Below are 20,023 nucleotides of genomic sequence, written 5' to 3'. Positions count from 1 at the left end.
ACCCTGGGAGGGGAGTGGGCGTGTAGCAGTTTGACACAGGACTCCTGGGCCAGCCAGACCCCTCGGGGATGGGAGGGGGGGGCTGAAGCTAGATGGGCCCCCTGGTCTGTCTCCTCCCCCGGCCGTGTTCCCAGCCGCGTCGCCGCCTCTCGTTGCAGGTCGTGGGGCCGCGTCGTCCCGCTTGCTAAGAGCTCCCCAGGATTTCAGTGACGGGCTGAGGCTCGGACACGGGCCGGGATGGCGCAGGTGCTGCACATGGATTCCAGCTTCCCCGGTGAGTGCTTGTGGTCAGGGCTTTGCAGATCTCAGGTGTGGAACCAGGAGTCAGGGCCAAAGTCTGCCCTGAATGTGGTTTCGGTAGAATACAGCAGCCTCACTTCCTGTCCGGTGCAGCCATGCTGTGGGGTGTTGTCAGCAGCTGCGCTCCACCCCAGAGGCGGGTGCATTTCAGCGCTGTATAAACAGCTGCTGTGCCCCACCCCAGAGGTGGCTGCACTCTACCCATGTGATAAGGAAGCTGCCTGGGCACCTATAGATGGTAAATTAGTTTTCTAAGGACCTTTGCATTCCTCCAGGGTGCAAGGCGCTGGATAAACCCAGATCCCATGGGCCTAACTGTGTTCCTGGGTTCTGTTCCCACCGAGGGGAGGGGAGGGGAGTGGGGCCTAGTGGTTAATGTGTGTGTGGGGCTGGGTGCCAGGACTCCTGGGTTCTACCCCCAGCTCGGGGAGGGGAGTGGGTTGGTGAAGTGGGGGCTGTGTGCCAGGACTCCTGGGTTCTATCCCCAGCTCGGGGAGGGGAGTGGGTTGGTGAAGTGGGGGCTGTGTGCCAGGACTCCTGGGTTCTACCCCCAGCTCGGGGAGGTGAGTGGGTTGGTGACGTGGGGGCTGTGTGCCAGGACTCCTGGGTTCTACCCCCAGCTCGGGGAGGGGAGTGGGTTGGTGACGTGGGGGCTGTGTGCCAGGACTCCTGGGTTCTATCCCCAGCTCGGGGAGGGGAGTGGGTTGGTGAAGTGGGGGCTGGGTACCAGGACTCTGGGGGTCTAGTCCCTACATGAACTTGGGGATAACTTTCTCGTGGCTCAGTTTCTCTCTCTGCAAACGGGGATGAGCGCGGGGCAGGGGAGTCAGCTAACACCTGGGCAGTCCCAGTGCCCCCCATTGACCCCTGCCCTTCCCCCGCTTGCAGGGAAGCCCACCCCGACCTCCCCCGCCGCCTTCGGGGCCCAGGAGCCGCCCCTGCCCTACTCGGTGGAGACGCCGTACGGCTACCGCCTCGACCTGGACTTCCTGAAGTACGTGGACGACATTGAGAAAGGCAACACCATCCGGCGGGTCCCGGTGCACCGGCGGCCCCGCTACGGCTCCCTGCCCCGCGGCGCCGGCTCCTGGTGGACATCCACCGAGTCGCTCTGCTCCAACGCCAGCCTGGACAGCCGCCACTCCTCCTACTCCTACTGCGCCCCCGGCTTCTACCCCCAGTGCGGGACGGGCGCCTTCAACGCCCGCGTGGAGAAGACCCTGCTGGACGCCCGCAAGAAGCTGGAGGACCAGGCGGGCGACCGGGCCGGGCCGGGGGGCTTGGGCAGCCTCCACAGCAGCGTCTCGGGCTCCACCAGCTCCCTGGTGGGCGGGCAGCCCCCGGGCAGGCTGAACGGCTCGCAGGCTGGGTTCACCCCACTGAGCTCGGGGCTGTCCACGCCCGTGTCCCCCAGCCCCGGGCACCTGCAGCACGTGCGGGAGCAGATGGCCGTGGCGCTGAAGAAGTTGCGGCAGCTGGAGGAGCAGGTGAAGATCATCCCGGTGCTGCAGGTGAAGATCTCGGTGCTGCAGGAGGAGAAGCGACAGCTCAGCGTCCAGCTGAAGAGCCAGAAGTTCCTGGGCCACCCGGGCGGGTTTGGGAAGGGCAAAGGCAGGGGCGAGCTCTACATCGAGATCCCGGAGGAGGAAGGGGGCGGAGGCGGGGCGGGGGTCACCTCGCCGCTGGGGGGCAGCCGGAGGCCGGATTCGGGGGGCGGCACGGAGGGCTCGGCCCCCGTGAGCCCCCCGCCGGCGGCAGAGCGGAGGGAGGTGAGGTCGGTGGGGGTGGGGACGTCGGAGCCGGGGGACAGGCGGAGCGTGGCGGTGGGGGTGAGCGAGGAGGAGCTGGCGCCGGAGGGGCAGCGCCAGGCCGCGCTGGAGAAGCAGCTGCAGAAGACTCTCCGGGAGCTGCAGGGGGCCCAGCAGAAGCTGGCGGCGCCGGGCACGGCCGGGCAGGAGGGGGCCGCGGGGCCGCGGCGGGCGGAGGGACGCCCCGGCTGGCAGCAGCAGGAGGTGCCCGTCAAGGCGGACACGGTCAAGGTGGTCCAGGTGCAGCGGGAGCCGGAGATCGCCGCCAGCACGGCCACGGGCGTGGCCCACCGGCCGCAGCGGGCGCAGAGCTTGGAGAGTAAGGAGCCCTACGCCAGCCTGCGGGCCCTGACGCTGGGGGAGCCGCCCCAGGCCGTGGTGGTGGAGACGGCCTTCCCCGTCCACGCCGCTGCGCCCCACGCCGCCCCCGTCCACGGCGTCAAGAAGATCAGCATCGCGGTCGAACCTGGCGGGGAGGAGACGGGCCCGGGCGGTGGAGCCTCCCCAGGTACGGCCCAGCGCAGGCATCGGGGGGGGGGTGCCCTGTGTCCTTCCTCCCCCGTCTGGCTAGGGGCTCCCTGCCCCCCGGTCAGTGCTGGGGTGGGGATTACTGGGGGGCAGAGCTAAATAGAGGGGAAAGGCCCCGTGTCCCGTTCCCCTGCCCCGAGCCAGCCCATCCCCCCCACCTATCCAGCACCCCCCAGAGGGGAAAGACCCCATGTCCCGTTCCCCACCCCCCTGAGCCAGGGCCCCCCCATCCAGCCCTCCCAGAGGGGAAAGGCCCCGTGTCCCATTCCCCACCCCCCTGAGCCAGGGCCCCCCCATCCAGCCCTCCCAGAGGGGAAAGGCCCCGTGTCCCATTCCCCACCCCCCTGAGCCAGGCCCCCCCCATCCAGCCCCCCCAGAGGGGAAAGGCCCCGTGTCCCGTTCCCCACCCCACTAAGCCAGCCTGTCCCAGGGGCGTCCAGATTCAATGGGGGCACCATCCCCGCCCCCCTAATCCCAGCCCGGCGGGGTGGCCGAGCGACAGAGCAGTGCTGCCAAGTGGACGTAGGGTCCCTGATCCGCTCGGGTTCGGTCCGGCTGCCCCTCCGTCATGGGACGGGCAGCACCGCTGTGGGGCGGGCACTGAGTGGGCTCCCCCCCCCCGCAGCCTCCCTGGCAGCCCCTGGCCCCATGAACCCCCAAAGCTGCCCCTGGTCAGTCTCCACAAGGAAGGTGCGCCCAGTTTTCAGCTGGATTGTAGCGAAATTGGTGCCGACGCTCAGCCTCCGGCCCATTCTGTGTTCAGCCGCTCTTCTTTGCCTGCCCTAAGCCGAAATAAACCCGGCTCAAACCGGCATCGGAGCGTCCACACACGGCCCTTGGCGCCAGATGATCCAAATGGGCTGGGTTCTGGTGAGATCTGCACTCGTCCAACCAGCCCGATCTAGATTGGTTTGAAAGCCCAGCTACGGGGCACGTCTACACAGCCCAGCTACGAGGTGCGGGCTAACTGGTGTGCGCTCAGGCGAGTGAGAGGCGGGTAGGAGTCGAACACAAGTTAGCAGATCAAGGTCAAAATTCATAAGGGCATCTGGGGTTTAGCGGGACCTCCAAATTCATCTGAACCGTCTGATTTGTGGGGGCTTCACTAGGATCTTTACTCGAGTTAAGGGGAAGAACTCAGCTGGGTTTTGCAGGGAACAACGTGCCCTGAGTTCGTAGGTCCATCGATTAGAACCATGTTTGGAAGGGTCGATTTTTCTCATGGACTAACAAATGTATCTGGGCATGAGCTTTCGTGGGCTAAAACCCACTTCTTCGGATGCATAGAGTGGAAAAGACAGTTGGGAGGTATAAATACACAGCACATGAAAAGATGGGAGTTGCCTTACCAAGTGGGGGGTCAGTGGGGGGGGGGGGTCACCGCTGGCTGTCCCCCGTCTCCCACCTGGCCGAAATCCCAGGGGGACACCGTTGGCCATCCCCCGTCTCCCGCCTGGCCGAAATCCTGGGGGGACACCGCTGGCCGTCCCCCATCTCCCGCCTGGCTGAAATCCCAGGGGGACACCGCTGGCCGTCCCCCGTCTCCCGCCTGGCCGAAATCCCGGGGGGACACCGCTGGCTGTCCCCCATCTCCCGCCTGGCTGAAATCCCAGGGGGACACCGCTGGCCGTCCCCCGTCTCCCGCCTGGCCGAAATCCTGGGGGGACACCGCTGGCCGTCCCCCGTCTCCCGCCTGGCTGAAATCCTGGGGGGACACCGCTGGCCGTCCCCCGTCTCCCGCCTGGCTGAAATCCCGGGGGTTGTTTGGAGAGGATGGTTGGGCCAGCTGCTTAGAGCAGGCGAGACAGACTTTAACCAGCTCCTCCCTGGGGAGATCAAAGGGGGCTGGGAATCCAGGAGTTCTGGTTCTTTTCAGTCCTTTCCCAGCGGCCAGACGGACAAACCCACTTGCCCGCTAGTCCCGTTGCCCGTGGCTCTGGGGTGGCTCCAGGCTTGTTTCCTGGGGCCCCGGCTCTCTCCACAAATGTCCGGCCTGTCCTTGGGGGGTGGGGCCTGAGTCTCCTTAGCTCCGTCCCCTCCCCACTGGCTTGCCCAGAGCCGGTGTCACTTCCAGCAGCCTTGGGGCTGCTCTACCTCATGCACGGCGAAGCGGAGAATACCCACAATGCCGTGTGCTCTGGCCGTGCCCCCCACCTGTCCCCCTACGCCAGGAAGCAGCGACCTTGGAGGGACACTTCCACCCGGGGGGGGGGGGGGGCGGGGAAGCACGGCAAGAGTCACTGAGAATCAGGCCCCTTTGTGTTGACTGAGGGATCTCAGGTCTCACAAGCGGAGTTGTGGGGGGGGACCCCCTGGACGTGGGGGGCGGCTGGCCTAAGCCTCAGAGCTGAAAGGGGAGATGGGGGGTGGCTGGGGGGAAGGCCTGGGAGGGACCGGGGGGGGGGGCAAGGGTTGTGCAGGGCTGGGAAACCACACAAGACAGCGAGTGCAGCGCAGGACACCTGGGTCCCTTCCCAGCCCTAGCCGGGGATTGTAGCTTCATGGCTTGGGAGCCCGGACCCCTGGGTCCCCCTCCCGGCTACAGGGCCTGGGAGCCCGGACCCCTGGGTCCCCCTCCTGGCTCCTCCGGGGGCTTGGAGGGGGCTCTGGGTTGCCGGTGCTGGAGCTGAGGCTGGAGCCTGAGATTTGATTAGCAGTTACCATAAACCGTGCTCGTTAGCCATGCTCGTTAGCCGTGCTCATTGCGTCACCCAGCCCCACCCCAGATTGCCCCACATGGGGGGGGGATTGGAGGGTGGAACGGGACCTGCTGGGGGGGCACTGGGCCCATGGATGCAAGGACTGCTGCTAAGGGGTGGCGGGGGGATCTCTGATCCCATCTCCCAACCAACCCCTCCCGCACACTCCACCATCCCTCGGCCCGCTGGGCACCGGTCACAGGCCTTGCCAGGCCCCGGTTGTATCGGGCCAGGCCCAGCCGGCAACCTAGCATCTCCCCTCCCCCGCCAGCCAGCCCAGGGTCAGCGGTGCCACCCGGGCATGGGTCTGTGTCTGTAACCCTGCCCCCCTTCGCCCCCCTCTTGCCAGAGCCCCCCAGAAGCCAGAGGCCCCAGTGGCCCTGGACCTCATCCCGACTCAGCCGGCTGCACCGTGCCCGAGTGAGGCGGGGGACCCAGGTGAGGGGTGTGGTGGGCCAGGGGCTTCAGGGGCAGCCAAGGGGCTTCAGGAATGGGGGGCCCGGGCTGGTCTCTGATCCTGGCCTCTCTGCTCGTCTCCCCGCAGCCTCAGCTCAGGGGGGCGTCAGATCTGGCACGAAGAGGCAGGAGGAGGCCCCGGAGCTGGTGGGCAAGAAAAGTCTCCAGTTTGTGGGCGTCAACGGCGGGTAAGGGGAACTGCGGAGCTGCCCCCGCCCCAGGTGGCCTTGTCTTGTAGGGGGTTAGAGCAGGAGGAGAGGGGGCTGGTGGCCAGGACGCCTGGGTTCTATTCGCGTTTCAGGAAATGGGGTTGTAACGGTGCTGCCTTTGGTGGGACACTTCTGAGAGTATCAATTCAGGACAAATCGCTGAGAGCCGGGCAGTTACAGCCCCAGGCTGGGGTTTCTCCACTTCTAAGGCACCAAACCAGCCAGCCAGAGAGGACTTCGGTCTCACCCCACTGGCTAACCACAAGTCACACAAGCAATTCCCTCAGACACTCCAGTTTCCCAGTATCCCCACCAGTGCCACTCGTTATGGGGACAAATGGTTATGAAAACCAATACCCCAGTCAAAGAAAAAGGTTCTCTCGATCCCAAAGGACCAAGCCCCAGACCCAGGTCAATATACAAATCAGATCTTACCCACAAATCACGCTGTTGCCAATCCTTTAGAATCTAAAGTCTAAAGGTTTATTCATAAAAGGAAAAAGATCTGGATGAGAGCTAGAATTGGTTACATGGAATCAATGACACACAGAAATGGCAAAGTTCTTGGTTCAGGCTTGTAGCAGCGATAGAATAAACTGCAGGTTCAAATCAAGTCTCTGGAACATCCCCAGCTGGGACGGGTCATTCAGTCCTTTGTTCAGAGCTTCAGTTTGCAGCAAAGTTTCTCCAGAGGTCAGAAGCAGTATTGAAGACAAAATGGAGGGTTTCTAGGGCCTTTTATATTCTCTGCCAGGTGGAAGGACACCTCCATTCTTACTGTGGAAAATCACAGCAGCCCTTTGTTTCCATGTTAGTTTGAAGGTTCCCAGGAAAGCTCAGATGTGGATTGGCGTCTCCCAAAGTCCATCGTCCGTTAAGTGTTTCTTGACTGGGCACTTCCTGAGAATTGTCCCTTCTCAAGAAGCCGACCAGATGCTTCACTGAGGCTACTTAGAATCAAACACATTGAGATACAAGTACAGAGCCAATAAACTGCGCGCACGCACACGCACACACACACACACACACACACACACACACACCCATCATAACCAGCAAATCATAACCTCTGTATAGACACCTCACACGACAAATATATAACAGTGGTTGCAACAATGATCTATACGGTCACAGTTCATGTCAATAACTAATGGTTAGAGCAGGGGGGGCTGGGCGTTAGGACTCCGGGGTTCTATTTGGCAGCTGTGGTGGGGAGTGGGGTCTAGTGGTTAGAGCAGGGGGGGTGGGAGCCAGGACTCCTGGGTTCTGGGAGGGGCGCGAGCTCTGGTGCTGCCCTGCCAGCTCTGAGCCCGCTCCCCACCTCAGGTACGAGTCCACCTCCTCGGGCTCCAGCACGGCCGAGAACTCCGCCGAGAACTCCTCCGACAACGAGAGCACAGAGAGCGAGTACCATGAGGCCAGCGAGGGGCCCCTGGCGGGGCAGACAGAGACCCCCAGGCCCCCGGCGATGGCCCCCCAGAGAGTCCCTGCGGACAGCGACACGGCGACAGCAGGGGAACCCCCCAGAGCGGCACCAGGGAGCGGCACTGGGTAACTCTACAGGGGTCTGCGCCCTCGTGCAAGGGGAGTGGGGTCTAGTGGCTAGAGCAGGGGTTAGACCAGGGAGCCAGGACTCCGGGGTTCTCTCCCAGCTGTGGGAGGGGAATGTTGTGCCAGGGAATTGTCTGGATCCCAGCTGGGCTAACATCTTCGGCACCTGGTTGGGCTCTGCCCCCGCCCAGCCGAGACTACCCCAGGCCCAGGCTGGGCTCTCAGGGCTGCAGCCTGAGCCGGGATCATGCCCTGAGCGACTGGCCCCTTGGCTTCCGTCTGTCCTGCACCCCCGCGGCCACGCCTGGGGAGGGCAGCTCTCACCACCGGCCGCCTTGCCCTGGCCCTGCTGCCCATTAGACCCGACCTAATCCCTTGGGTGCCACTTTCAGTGACCAGCCAACTCTGCAGGACTCAGGAACAGCCCTGCCCCTTCTAGACCCCCTGGCTCGTCCCCCCCAGATTCAGGATCCCCCCCCCCATGGGGAAGACCCCACTAGCCCCCTGCTCCCCCTCTCGTTGCAGGACAGGACTCAGCCCGGAGCTGTTAGCGGCCTGTGAAACCCTGCAGAAGTACCTGGAGAGCCCGGACATGCTCATGGACAAGGAGATGGTACGGCGAGATAAGGGGCCCGTGCGCGGGTCTAGAACCTGGGACCTCAGGGTGCGACAGCCCAGGCTGCTGCTGCCTGAGCTGCAGGTTCTAGACCAACTGCTGTTCACAGAGTAGCCACCGGGGGGAGGAGGGAAACAGTGAACCATCCTGGTGCAGGCTGTGGGTGGTGTCAGGACTCCTGGGTTCTCGCTGCTTTCTGCTGGCACAGGGCTTGCCTCAGCGAGCCCAGAACACACCCCGCCGCCACGGCCCGGCTTCCTGCCCGGCAGGTGGTTTAATGGATGCAGAGGAATTAACAGGAATAATCCCTAGAGCTCAGGTCCCTTTGCAAAGCAGGTCACAGGTTCATCAGCTGAGAAACTGAGGCACGGGGAGGGGACATGACCTGCCCCAGCTCACCCAGCGGGCCTGGGGCAGAGCTGGGAGGAGATCCCCGGGCTCCTGAGGCCACGCTGCCTCCCCTTCGCACTGCCCTCTTGGCTAGCGGCAGGGAGCACCCGGGAAGGGCCAGGGGCTATACAACGCGAAGCCCGGCGAAGGGTCCGCAGAGGGGCTCAAACAACCGGGAAATTCCCCGGCAGGATTCTGCCGGCGAAGCACCAGGAGGCTGTGAAATGAAGTGAAGTGAAATGAGGCGCCTCGTTCACGTCAGCTGAGAGAAACGGGGGGGGGGGGGATTTAAACAGAGCAAAACCAGGTGCCAGGCAAAGATTTGCTCCCGTTAATTCTTGGTACTAGGGTTAGAGGGTAAAGACCCCAGGGCCCCGTTGTCCTGGGGCAGAGCAGGGGGTCTGGGAACCAGGAGTGAGGGGGTCAGTCACAGAGATCCCCTTGGGACTGTCACCTGATGTGCTGAGACTACCTCTGAGCCCGTTTTCCCTGCCAGCCTGGGACTTCAGCACCCTGCCTTGTTGAGCCAGACACGCCAGCCTGCTGCAAACACAGACCCAGGGGCTGACCCCCCAAAGTTGCAGACTTAACTGAAAACAGCTCAGCAAGTGCTCCTGTCTCCAGCACCCAGACACCCAGCTCCCAATGGGATCCAAACCCAAATAAATCCGTTGTACTCGGTATAAAGCTTATACAGGGTAAACTCATGAACTGTCCGCCCTCCATAACACTGATAGAGAGAGATGCACAGCTGTTTGCTCCCCCAGTATTAATCACTTACTCTGGGTTAATTAATAAACAAAAGTGATTTTATTAAGTATAAAAAGTAGGATTTAAGTGGTTCCAAGTAATAACAGACAGAACAAAGTAAGTTACCAAGCAAAATAAAACAAAACACGCAAGTCTAAGCCTGATACATTAAGAAACTAAATACAGATGAAATCTCACCCTCAGAGATGTTCCAATAAGCTTCTTTCACAGACTAGACTCCTTCCTAGTCAGGGCCCAAACCTTTCCCCTGGTACAGACCTTGTTAGTTCCAGCTCAGGTGGTAGCTAGGGGATTTCTCATGACTGCAGCCCCCTTTGTTCCACTCCCTTTTATAGCTTTGGCACAAGGCGGGAATCTTTTGTCTCTCTGGGTCCCCACCCCTCCTTCTCAATGGAAAAGCACCAGGTTAAAGATGGATTCCAGTACCAGGTGACATGGTCACATGTCCTGTCAGCCCCCCCTCCATTCTTCCAGGACTGGCACGTTTGCAGTGGAGGCTTGCAGGTAAACAGAGCCATCTAGTGTCAATTGTCCTGGTTAACGGGAGCCGTCAAGATTCCAAACCACCATTAATGGCCCACACTTTTCATAATTACAATAGGATCTCAGAGTTATACTTCATATTCCTAGTTTAGATACAAGAATGATACATTCATACAAATAGGATGACCACACTCAGTAGATTATTAGCTTTGTATGATACCTTACAAGAGACTTTTTGCATGAAGCATATTCCAGTTACATCATATTCACACTCATTAGCATATTTCCATAAACATATGTAGTGCGATGTCACACCCTCCTCCTGAACTTACTGCCGGAGTCTTGGACACTGTGCATGGTGGAGGCAGTTCATGTAAAATCCCTGGTCGTCTCTGGTGACACACCCTCCCAGTACCTTTAAACCCTATGATGTCATTCATAGGTGTTCTTGCAAAGTTCTGGGTTTCAGGTCCGCAGGTGCCTGGGGGTGTAGTATTGCTAACAGTAATATCTGTTAAAGCGTAGGTGTCTTGGCATTTAGCCACCAATGCCATGAGGTGGTGTGCCTCAGTTTCCCCTTCCACACAGCAGTGTAGGCCACTCAGCCAAGGACATTTATTCCTCAGGTGCTCAGTGGACTTACAATGAGAGCACCTACTGGGCTCCTCTGCTTGGACAGGAGACTTGGGACAAGTAATCGGGGAATGGGGAGGTGACCGCCCAGCCTCCTTTTTCCCAGGGGTAGAACGGTGATTCTGCTTTCCCCCGACCCTATACCCCTCTGCCAGTGATTTATGTTTAATTGCAGCTTGTAACTGCTCGTACGAGTCTGCAAACCCGGCTAATTCACCCACTGCATCCATCCTTTCCTCCCACAAATACTGTTTTACATCATCACTGCACATATTCAGGAACTGTTCCTGAGTAAGCAAATCACACATTTCTTCCAAGCTTGGAATGCCTTTCCCCCTCACCCACTTGTCTAACAAATCCCTCATTACATTTACATAGGCCACATTACTTAATCCAGATCCCCTCGTAAAACTCCTGAATTTTACCCTGTAGGTTTCAGGTGTAATCTGGAGCTCTTTCAAAACCAGTTCCTTACATTTACCATAGTTTGAAGCATCATCAATAGGCATCTTATTGAATATGGCCAGAGCTCTCCCGGTCAATTTTGCAACCAAAGTGGTCATTTTTTGATCTTCAGGAACCGCATGGAGAGTGCACAGTCTCTGAAAGGTGATGAAATATTTGGCAATATCACGGGATTCATCATACTGCGGACATAATCGTTCCCATTTGGGGATTTCTGGGGAAGTGGAGCCAGCCGCTGAAGGGTTTTGTCTCTTCCACTCCATTACAGCCAGTTCATGCTTCTGGGCCTCAATTTCTTGGTCTTTTAACTCCAGGGCTCTTTTGTGAGCAGCTTTCTGTGCTTCAGTTTGAGTCTGTTGCTGGGCCTCCATGGTTTCCCTGGCCGCAGCTGCTGCTTTGAGCCTCATTTCTGCCGGCCACATTTGAAACTCACAGTCCTTTGCCTTCTCTTCCGCTTCCAGTCTGGCCAGCTCTAGGTTTGTAGCTGCCTCCCGGGGAGTCATTTTCCTGCTTTCTTGTGCTTATTTCCTTCCCCCAAAATAAACACACAGAAAATAACAAACCAGTAACCACTTGGTCTGTTCTCCGGCCACCACACTAAAGTTCACTTAAAATCACTACCAGTGTCTCCAAGCAATCAGCTGTGCACAGATCCTGCCGACTACGCCACTGTGACGGGTTCATTCACAGAGACCCCCTTAGGACTGTCACCTCACGTGCTAAAACTACCTCTGAGCCCGTTTTCTTTGTCTGCTTGGGACTTCAGCACCCTGCCTTGTTGAGCCAGACATGCTAGCCTGCTGCAACACTGACCCAGGTCTGAACCCCCTAAGCTGCAGACTTAACTGAAAACTACTCAGCAGGTCACCTGTCTCCAGCACCCAGACACCCAGCTCCCAGTGGGATCCAAACCCCAAATAAATCCGTTTTACTCTGTATAAAGCTTACACAGGGTAAACTCAGAAATTGTCCACTCTCTCTAACACCGATAGAGAGAGATGCACAGCTTTGTAATGATACCTTACAAGAGACCTTTTGCATAAAGCATATTCCAGTTACATTATAGTCACACTTATTAGCATATTTCCATAAACATATGGAGTGCAACGTCACACCAGGACTCCTGGGTTCTCTCCCCGGCTCTGGGAGGGGAGTGGGGTCTAGTGGTTAGAGCAGGGGGGGCTGGGAGCCAGGACTCCTGGGTTCTCTCCCCGGCTCTGGGAGGGGAGTGGGGGCTAGTGGTTAGAGCAGGGGGGCTGGGAGCCAGGACTCCTGGGTTCTAGCCCCATCTCTGGGAGGGGAGTGGGGTCTAGTGGTTAGAGCAGAGGGGTCTGGGAGCCAGGACTCCTGAGTTCTGTCCCAGCTCTGGGAGGGGAGTGGGGTCTAGTGGTTAGAGCAGGGGGGGCTGGGAGCCAGGACTCCTGGGCTCTAGCCCCATCTCTGGGAGGGGAGTGGGGTCTAGTGGTTGGAGCAGGGGGGGCTGGGGGCCAGGACTCCTGGGTTCTCTCCCCAGCTCTGGGAGGGGAGTGGGGTCTAGTGGTTAGAGCAGGGGGGGCTGGGAGCCAGGACTCCTGGGTTCTAGCCCCAGCTCTGGGAGGGGAGTGGGGTCTAGTGGTTAGAGCAGGGGGGGCTGGGAGCCAGGACTCCTGGGTTCTAGCCCCAACTCTGGGAGGGGAGTGGGGTCTAGTGGTTAGAGCAGGGGGCTGGGAGCCAAGACTCCTGAGTTCTGTCCCAGCTCTGGGAGGGGAGTGGGGTCTAGCGGTTAGAGCAGGGGGGTCTGGGAGCCAGGACTCCTGGGTTCTAGCCCCATCTCTGGGAGGGGAGTGGGGTCTAGTGGTTGGAGCAGGGGGGCTGGGAGCCAAGACTCCTGGGTTCTAGCCCCAGCTCTGGGAGGGGAGTGGGGTCTAGTGGTTGGAGCAGGGGGCTGGGAGCCAGGACTCCTGGGCTCTAGCCCCATCTCTGGGAGGGGAGTGGGGTCTAGTGGTTGGAGCAGGGGCCATGTCACTTCCTCCCAAAGGCCGCAGGCGACACCCCTCTCCCCGTCTCCCCCCAGAAGGCCGCCTACACCCTGGTGCTGCAGGACTGGTTGCAGCTGTCGTGCCACAGGGAGGCCGCCCCCGAGGCCGTGGGGGGGCGCCTGGCCGCATACCGCTCCCTCTCGCCCCGGCTGCTGGAGTTCGTCCTCAACATGGCGGACGGGAACGGGAACACAGCGCTGCACTACACCGTCTCGCACTCCAACTTCCCCGTGGTGCAGCGCCTCCTGGAGACCGGTGAGGTGCCATGGCGGGGAGGTCCAGCCCGGGGGGTGGGTTGTGGGGGCTAGTGATTAGAGTGGGGGGGGGGGGTTTGGAGCCTGGACTCCTGGGTTCTATTCCAGTCTGGGGGGGTCTCCCCTCTACTGACTGTTTCCCTCCCCAGGCCTGTGCAACGTGGACAAGCAGAACAAAGCGGGCTACACAGCCATCATGCTGACGGCGCTGGCCGCCACCCGCTCCGACGACGACATGGCCATCATCCGGCAGCTGCTGCAGCTGGGGGACGTCAACGCCAAGGCCAGCCAGGTGTGGGCGGGGGCAGGCCGGGAGCGGTGTGGGGGGGGTCTGGCTGGGGAGCGCAGGGGGCTGGGGACTGGCTGGGGGGGCTGGCCGGGAGCGCCGGGGGCTGCGGAGTGGCCGGGGGCGCAGGGGGCTGGGGACTGGCTGGGGGGGCTGGCTGGGAGCGCGGGGGGCTGGGGACTGGCTGGGGGGGCTGGCTGGGAGCGCGGGGGGCTGGGGACTGGCTGGGGGGGCTGGCCGGGAGCGCCGGGGGCTGCGGAGTGGCCGGGGGAGCTGGCTGGGAGCACGGGGGGCTGGGGTCCCTGCACTGGCTTGTGGCTAGGAGCCGTTTCCTGGCCGCGATGGGCGCCCTGGTGAACGGCCGGGGTGGGGGCTGAACTAGCCTGGGTGCAACCCCTTCCGCCCCACACGGCCCCCGCCCCACCCACCTTCCCTACGGACTCCTCCCTCAACCCCTCCCCCCACAGACGCCCCCCCACCCCTCCTGTCCCCTGTGGACTCCTCCCCCCCATAGATCTCTCCTGAGATTCCCCCCCAGCCCTGCCCCCCCACAGACCCTCCCCCATGGATCTCTCCCCTCCCACTGAGTTCCTCCTTCCCACCTGCCCCCACGAATCAAGCCCACAACCCCGTCCCGGCTCCACTGACCCCGGCTCCCCGCAGGCCGGGCAGACGGCCCTGATGCTGGCCGTGAGCCACGGGCGCCAGGACATGGTGCGGGCTCTGCTGGCCTGCGCGGCCGACGTGAACCTGCAGGACGCCGACGGCTCGACGGCCCTGATGTGCGCCTGCGAACACGGGCACGCCGAGATCGCCCGCCTGCTGCTGGCCACGCCCGCCTGCCACGTGGGCCTGGCCGACCACGTGAGTGCCACGCCGGCCTGGGGAGCTTAAAGGGGGGCCCTCGAGCTGGGGGCGGGGGGAGACCCAGTTTTGCAGATACTCTAGGGGGGTGGGGGGCGCTTATGCAAACAAGGTGATGTCCTGATTTGCATATTGGCCTATGCATCAGCCCACTGCGTACCCATTCCCCTACGGGCGGGAGCCCCCTCGGGCCGGGCCAGGGGGGGTGCTCGCTGCTTTGGGGCAGCCAGAGGGGACAGGTGCATCGGGGAGCCCCTACCCCGGGCGATCCAGTCCCCACCGGTTGCCCCTGACCCCGTTCCCTCCGGCAGGACGGCAGCACGGCCCTGTCCATCGCGCTGGAGGCCGGGCAGAACGACATCGCCGTCATGCTGTACGCCCACCTGAACTTCGCCAAGCCGCCCTCCCCGGTGAGTGACGGGTGCGCCAGACCCCCCCGGGTGCAGACAGAGCCTGGCCCGGGGCGTGGAACACCCCCCCACACACTGACGCAGATGGAGCAGGGCCATGCCAAGGGCCGTGTCCAGCTTTCCCGGGCTTGGGTCCTGTTTTTCAGTGCTCCCTGCCGGCTCCCCCAGCCCCTAGTGGCTCTAGCGGTGGGGAGCCGTGGGGCAGCGCTGCCCCGACAGAGGGAGTCCCGGGGACAGGGCAGTGAGCGGGCCAGGCGGAGCTGGGGGCCGGCAGCCCCTCGGCACGGCTGCGGGGGTCACCGCCAGGCGGGAGCGGGTGGGTCAGCTCAGAGCCCGGGGCCCCCCGGGAGATGGAACCTCCAGGGATGGGGGTGGGGGGACAGTGTCTGGGGGGGGCAGGTGGTACCCAGGGCGTCTGTGGGGAGCAGCCCGAGGCATGTCGCACACACAGACACCTGCAGCTTAGAGCCGGCTGGCCCCCGGGCTGGGCGTTTATCCCCGGCTCTGAGATATTCCCTGAGCACGGCTGAGCGGACGCCCTGGGTCCGAATTCTGGATCTGTTGTGCATGACCAGTGGCGTGTCCCGTTCCCACTCCAGGCCTCAGTTTCCCCATCTGTAAAATGGGGACAGGGAGCGGGCGGACGGGGCCAAGGCCAGGTCGACACTGAAGCCGAAATGTTCTTTCCAGGGGACCCCAAAGCAGCCGAAAGCCGAGACCGCAGCAGCCGTCCTGCCCCCCGAGGCTCAGTAGCGGAGGAGGGACCTGCCGTGTTCTCCCCCCCCCCCCGCTCCCCCCGGCAGCCCCGAAGACACCGATCGAGATGTGGGGGGAGAAAGGGGGCGGGTCTCGAGGGAACGCTGTCCACCCCAAGCACTGAAACTCGTCCCTCCTGCGGTCCGAGCCGAGCCACTGGAGCCTCTGTCCCAGCCGGAGCCGGGGGGCGACTGCTGCTTGCTGGTGGGCGTTGGGATGGATGTCGGGGGGCAGCAAGGACACGACAAAGGAAGCCGGAGACAAGCTCGGCGGCGGAAATCTGGCAGCTGCGTTTTCTAAGTCTCCACTGGCTTTGGTCCCATGGGCCCTGCCACGGATGGTTTGATAGGCTCCACTCCAGCAGCAGCTGCATCGCCCCGGCCTGCCTCCGGCAGACACCGGATTCCCATCCGGGACCATTCCTACACATCACGGAAATTCATGCAAGCCAGGAGCTCCCGTCCCGTCCCCCCATTGGGCTGGAGATGGGGGGGGGCTCTTTGGTGCATTGTGGGTACTCCGTCCATCTTCAGCTGACAGACCCAGACTCCTCCTGTGCGTGTGACCTTGGGCAAGTCGCTCCGTGCCTCAGTTTCCCCTCTGGATTTTTTCCCCACTTAAAAAAGCTCTCTCTACTCAGTGTTATTTCTATGATGGAAGCAGCTGGGGCGCTGTTTCTAGAATCGATTTTAAAGGGAGCAGGTTTTTAAAAAAAACCTTCCTAAAAATGCCAGCCTGGTAAATTTGCATGGATGAATTACCCTACCTGGCCAGTAGGGGGCAGCACTTCCTCTCTCTATGTACCTACCTAGCTCTATATAGCTTTTAATTGCAATAACAAAACTTTTTTTAGTACCAACCTTCTCCAAAAAGGCCTTTCTCGCCGGCCAAAGGACGGGAAAGACATTGGAACCAAAGTGTGTGGCAATTGCTTTTAAAAAGCAACAAATAGCAAAGGAAACATTCCTATTTTTATATCAAATCTATATATTAATATACGCCAAGAAAACCCCGAACGCTCAAGGTTATTTTACTGCCCGGTGTTTAGGGCCTCAGCGGATGCAGCCGGCCAGCGTGGGAAGCGGATCCAGTTGGGCTTTTAGGGTGATGTCTTATTTCCTCTCCCCCCCCCAACATTTGGGGCTTGGGTCAAAGCCGCGGTACAAATCTGTCTTTTTTTTTTTAGTTTCTGTTTGCTGTCTGACCCTCCCCCCCCAGCCATGTTTATGAACATTGTATAATTCCCCTTCCCCCGCACACTGGGGCAGTATCCAGGGGTGGGGGCCGGTGAGCTCAGCACTCGGTTTATACCTGGGGGCGGGGGGGCTGTTTAGTCGCACATACCAAGCGGTGTATTCGCTGATGTCAGTATTACCTTCATCCCATTTGTAACCTGTTAAAAATAAAGCTATTGGAAAAAACATGCGCTACTGCTGGTCTGTTAAACATCAGGGCAGTGACAGGGCTGGGGCGTGCGGCAGGGCTGGTCCCGGTTCTGCTACTGTCCTGCTGGGTGAGCCACTTTTCCCTCCGTGCCTCAGTTTCCCCTCCCTACCTTTGTCTAGTTAGACCGTGAGCTCTTTAGGGCAAGGACTGTCTCACAGCGGGTCAATGCAGCACCCGGCGCGATGGGGCCCCAGTCTCGGTTGGGCTCTGGGCAGCACCTGGCGTGATGAGGTCCTGATCTTGGTTGGGGTCTGGGCAGCGCCCGGCGCGACGGGGCCCCGGTCTCGGCTGGGGTCTGGGCAGCGCCCGGCGCGATGGGGCCCCAGTCTCGGTTGGGCTCTGGGCAGTGCCCGGCGCGATGGGGCCCCAGTCTTGGTTGGGGTCTGGGCAGCGCCTGGCGTGATGAGGTCCTGATCTCGACTGGGGTCTGGGCAGCGCCCGGCACGACGGGGCCCCGGTCTCGGCTGGGGTCTGGGCAGCGCCCGGCGCGACGGGGCCCCGATCTCGGTTGGGCTCTGGGCAGCACCCGGCGCGACGGGGCCCTGGTCTCGGCTGGGGTCTGGGCAGCGCCCAGCGCGATGGGGCCCCGGTCTCGGCTGGGGTCTGGGCAGCGCCCGGTGCGACGGGGCCCCGGTCTCGGTTGGGCTCTGGGCAGTGCCCGGCGCGACGGGGCCCCGGTCTCGGTTGGGGTCTGGGCAGTGCCCGGCGCGACGGGGCCCCGGTCTCGGTTGGGCTCTGGGCAGCGCCCGGTGCGACGGGGCCCCGATCTCGGTTGGGCTCTGGGCAGCGCCCGGCGCGACGGGGCCCCGGTCTCGGCTGGGGTCTGGGCAGCGCCCGGCGCGACGGGGCCCCGGTCTCGGCTGGGGTCTGGGCAGCGCCCGGCGCGACGGGGCCCCGGTCTCGGTTGGGCTCTGGGCAGTGCCCGGCGCGATGGGGCCCCGATCTCGGTTGGGCTCTGGGCAGTGCCCGGCGCGATGGGGCCCCAGTCTTGGTTGGGGTCTGGGCAGTGCCCGGCGCGACGGGGCCCCGATCTCGGCCGGGGTCTGGGCAGTGCCCAGCATGCTGTGTGTGGGCAATCTCAGTCTATCTCTCTCTAATTGCTACCGTAATACAACTAATATTAACGGGGCCATCTAGCCGTGAAATCGCAGCCTCACCTGGGGCGCGTTAGTGTCCAGCCAACACTCGGCTTTTAAGCTCTCGTCTCCAAACCCCTGCATGGCCCGTCAGAGCAAAGGAATGGCCAGACTCCAGGGGCCCATCTACCCCGGTATCTGGCCTCCACCAGCCACCAGCCGCTGCAGAGCAAGGTGCCAGACGCCCCCTACTGGCCAGCGGCTGCCCAGGTTGAAATAAAGTTGTTGCTCGTCGGGCTGGTCCGTGTGGCGCTAATACAGCGCGGCTCTGTGTCCCCCCCCCCCCCCCCCGGGGGCTGCAGCCCGTACAGCACGCACTGGCCTTTGGGCTCAGGCGGGCACATTTCCCTGGTCCAGGCAGAGCAGCTGGTGCCCGGCTCCATGCCCAGCCCAGCCTGGGCCGGAAAAGCCCCAGCGCCCGCCCTTGCTGTGCTGGCAAAGTCCCGGGTGGGTCCCGCCGGCGCAAGCCCTCAGCAGCTGCTAACGCCTGGGCCCGGCAGCCGCTGGCCACACGCAGGCGCCTGGTGTTCATCAGGCCCGGCCTGAGCCAGGCGCGCCCCAGGCAGAAACGTGGCAGGCTCCGGCCTTGGTCTCCTTCCCACCCCACCCCCCAGGTCTCCTGATCCCCCCCCCTCCAGCTCTTCCCCCCCCAAGTGCCCCTCACGCTTGACCAGCTGCCCCCCCCCCAGCTAGCCCAGGCCGGGCTTGAAGCATCCGGCCCCCCCCCCGCAGTGCCGCCATGGGGCACGGGGAGACACTCAACGGGCAGCTGCTGGAAGGGGCAGGGGGGCCCTGGGGACAGGGGGGGCCCTAGCATGGGGGTCCAGGGTGGGAGGAGCCCAAGCGGGGGCGATTGAGGGCGTGGGGTGGTGCTGGGGGGGCTTGTCCGGTTGGATCCTGCCCCCCCCCATGCACAGGCTGGGCTGTGGCGGGGGGTCTGCGGGGGGCTGGGCGCTCCGGGCAGTTCTGTGGTGACTTTGTGGGGTCTTTTGTTTCCACTGGGGTCTCCCTGCCTGCAGTGCGCTCTGGGGTGGGGGGCGGGGCTGGCCCTACGCGCGTGGGGGGGGGGGAACCAGGGCTGCTCCAGTAGTGGCCCAGCACCCGGGGGGGGGGCAGGGACCAGCCCAGAACCAAAAACCCCAGGAGACAACTCCAGGGTCAGACCTGCCCAGCCCCCCCCAACCCCCCCCAGGGTCTGCCCCCCCCCGGACCCCTCATCCCTTCCCCCCCCCCAGAGTCTACCCAGCCCAAGGCCCTGCACCCCCATCCCCCTGGGTTTGCCCCGCCCAGGGCCCCGCACCCCCGACCCCCCCCCCCCCCCCGCAGGGTCTGCACAGCCCAGGGCCCTGCACCACCATCCGCCCCCACCCAGAGCCCTACACCACGTTCCCCAGGGTCTGCCCACCCAGAGCCCCTCCCTCCAGGGTCTGCAGAGCCCAGGGCCCCTCACCTCCATTCCCCCAGCGCCTCCAGCCCCATTGTCCTGGGGGGAGGAATCCGGGGGCGGGTTCTGGGCAGGGAGCGTGAGTAACACCCTCACCCAGAGCCCCCCACCCCAATTCTCGGGTGTCTAGCCCGGGGGGCGACTTTGGGCAGCCCTTGTCGCCAGGCCTGGACCCCAGGCATGGCTCGCGGGGTTCCTAGGGACTCTCCCCACATTGCCCCCAAGGAGCCCACCCCGGCCTCCGGTCCCTCGTTCTCACGTCAAGGTGCCCAATCGCCTTGGGGCGTGCTCTGTGCTGGGGCCATTCCCAGCGGGCAGTGCCCGGGTGGCACCGCCGGGCACCCGCCGTTTGCCAACACCCCAGTCCGGGGCTGCAAACTGGGTTCCTCTTTGCTGCCATTTCCCTTTGCACCGGACAGGGGTGAGGCGGGGGGAGGGGTTGAGGCCATGGGAAGTGTGCCCCGCCCCGCCCCCTGCAGCGCCCCCTGCTGACCCCACCC

General features: G+C 62.7%; 1 protein-coding gene across 1 annotated transcript; it reads left to right on the top strand.

The window, feature by feature from the left end:
• Positions 1-237: 237 nt before the first annotated feature.
• On the top strand, positions 238-15,494 carry KANK2 (KN motif and ankyrin repeat domains 2). The gene is made up of 10 exons (XM_065419548.1): positions 238-274; positions 1,189-2,616; positions 5,880-5,979; positions 7,327-7,551; positions 8,077-8,164; positions 12,963-13,182; positions 13,331-13,473; positions 14,131-14,331; positions 14,643-14,741; positions 15,432-15,494. Exons 1-10 carry the CDS (start codon positions 238-240, stop codon positions 15,492-15,494), a joined length of 2,604 nt encoding a protein of 867 aa, XP_065275620.1.
• Positions 15,495-20,023: the final 4,529 nt, after the last annotated feature.

This window comes from Emys orbicularis, chromosome 19 (assembly GCF_028017835.1).
Source record: "Emys orbicularis isolate rEmyOrb1 chromosome 19, rEmyOrb1.hap1, whole genome shotgun sequence".
NCBI classification, from domain to species: Eukaryota; Metazoa; Chordata; order Testudines; family Emydidae; genus Emys; species Emys orbicularis.
Note: the sequence above shows the minus strand (reverse complement) of the source record. Positions and strands in the feature narration are given on the sequence as shown.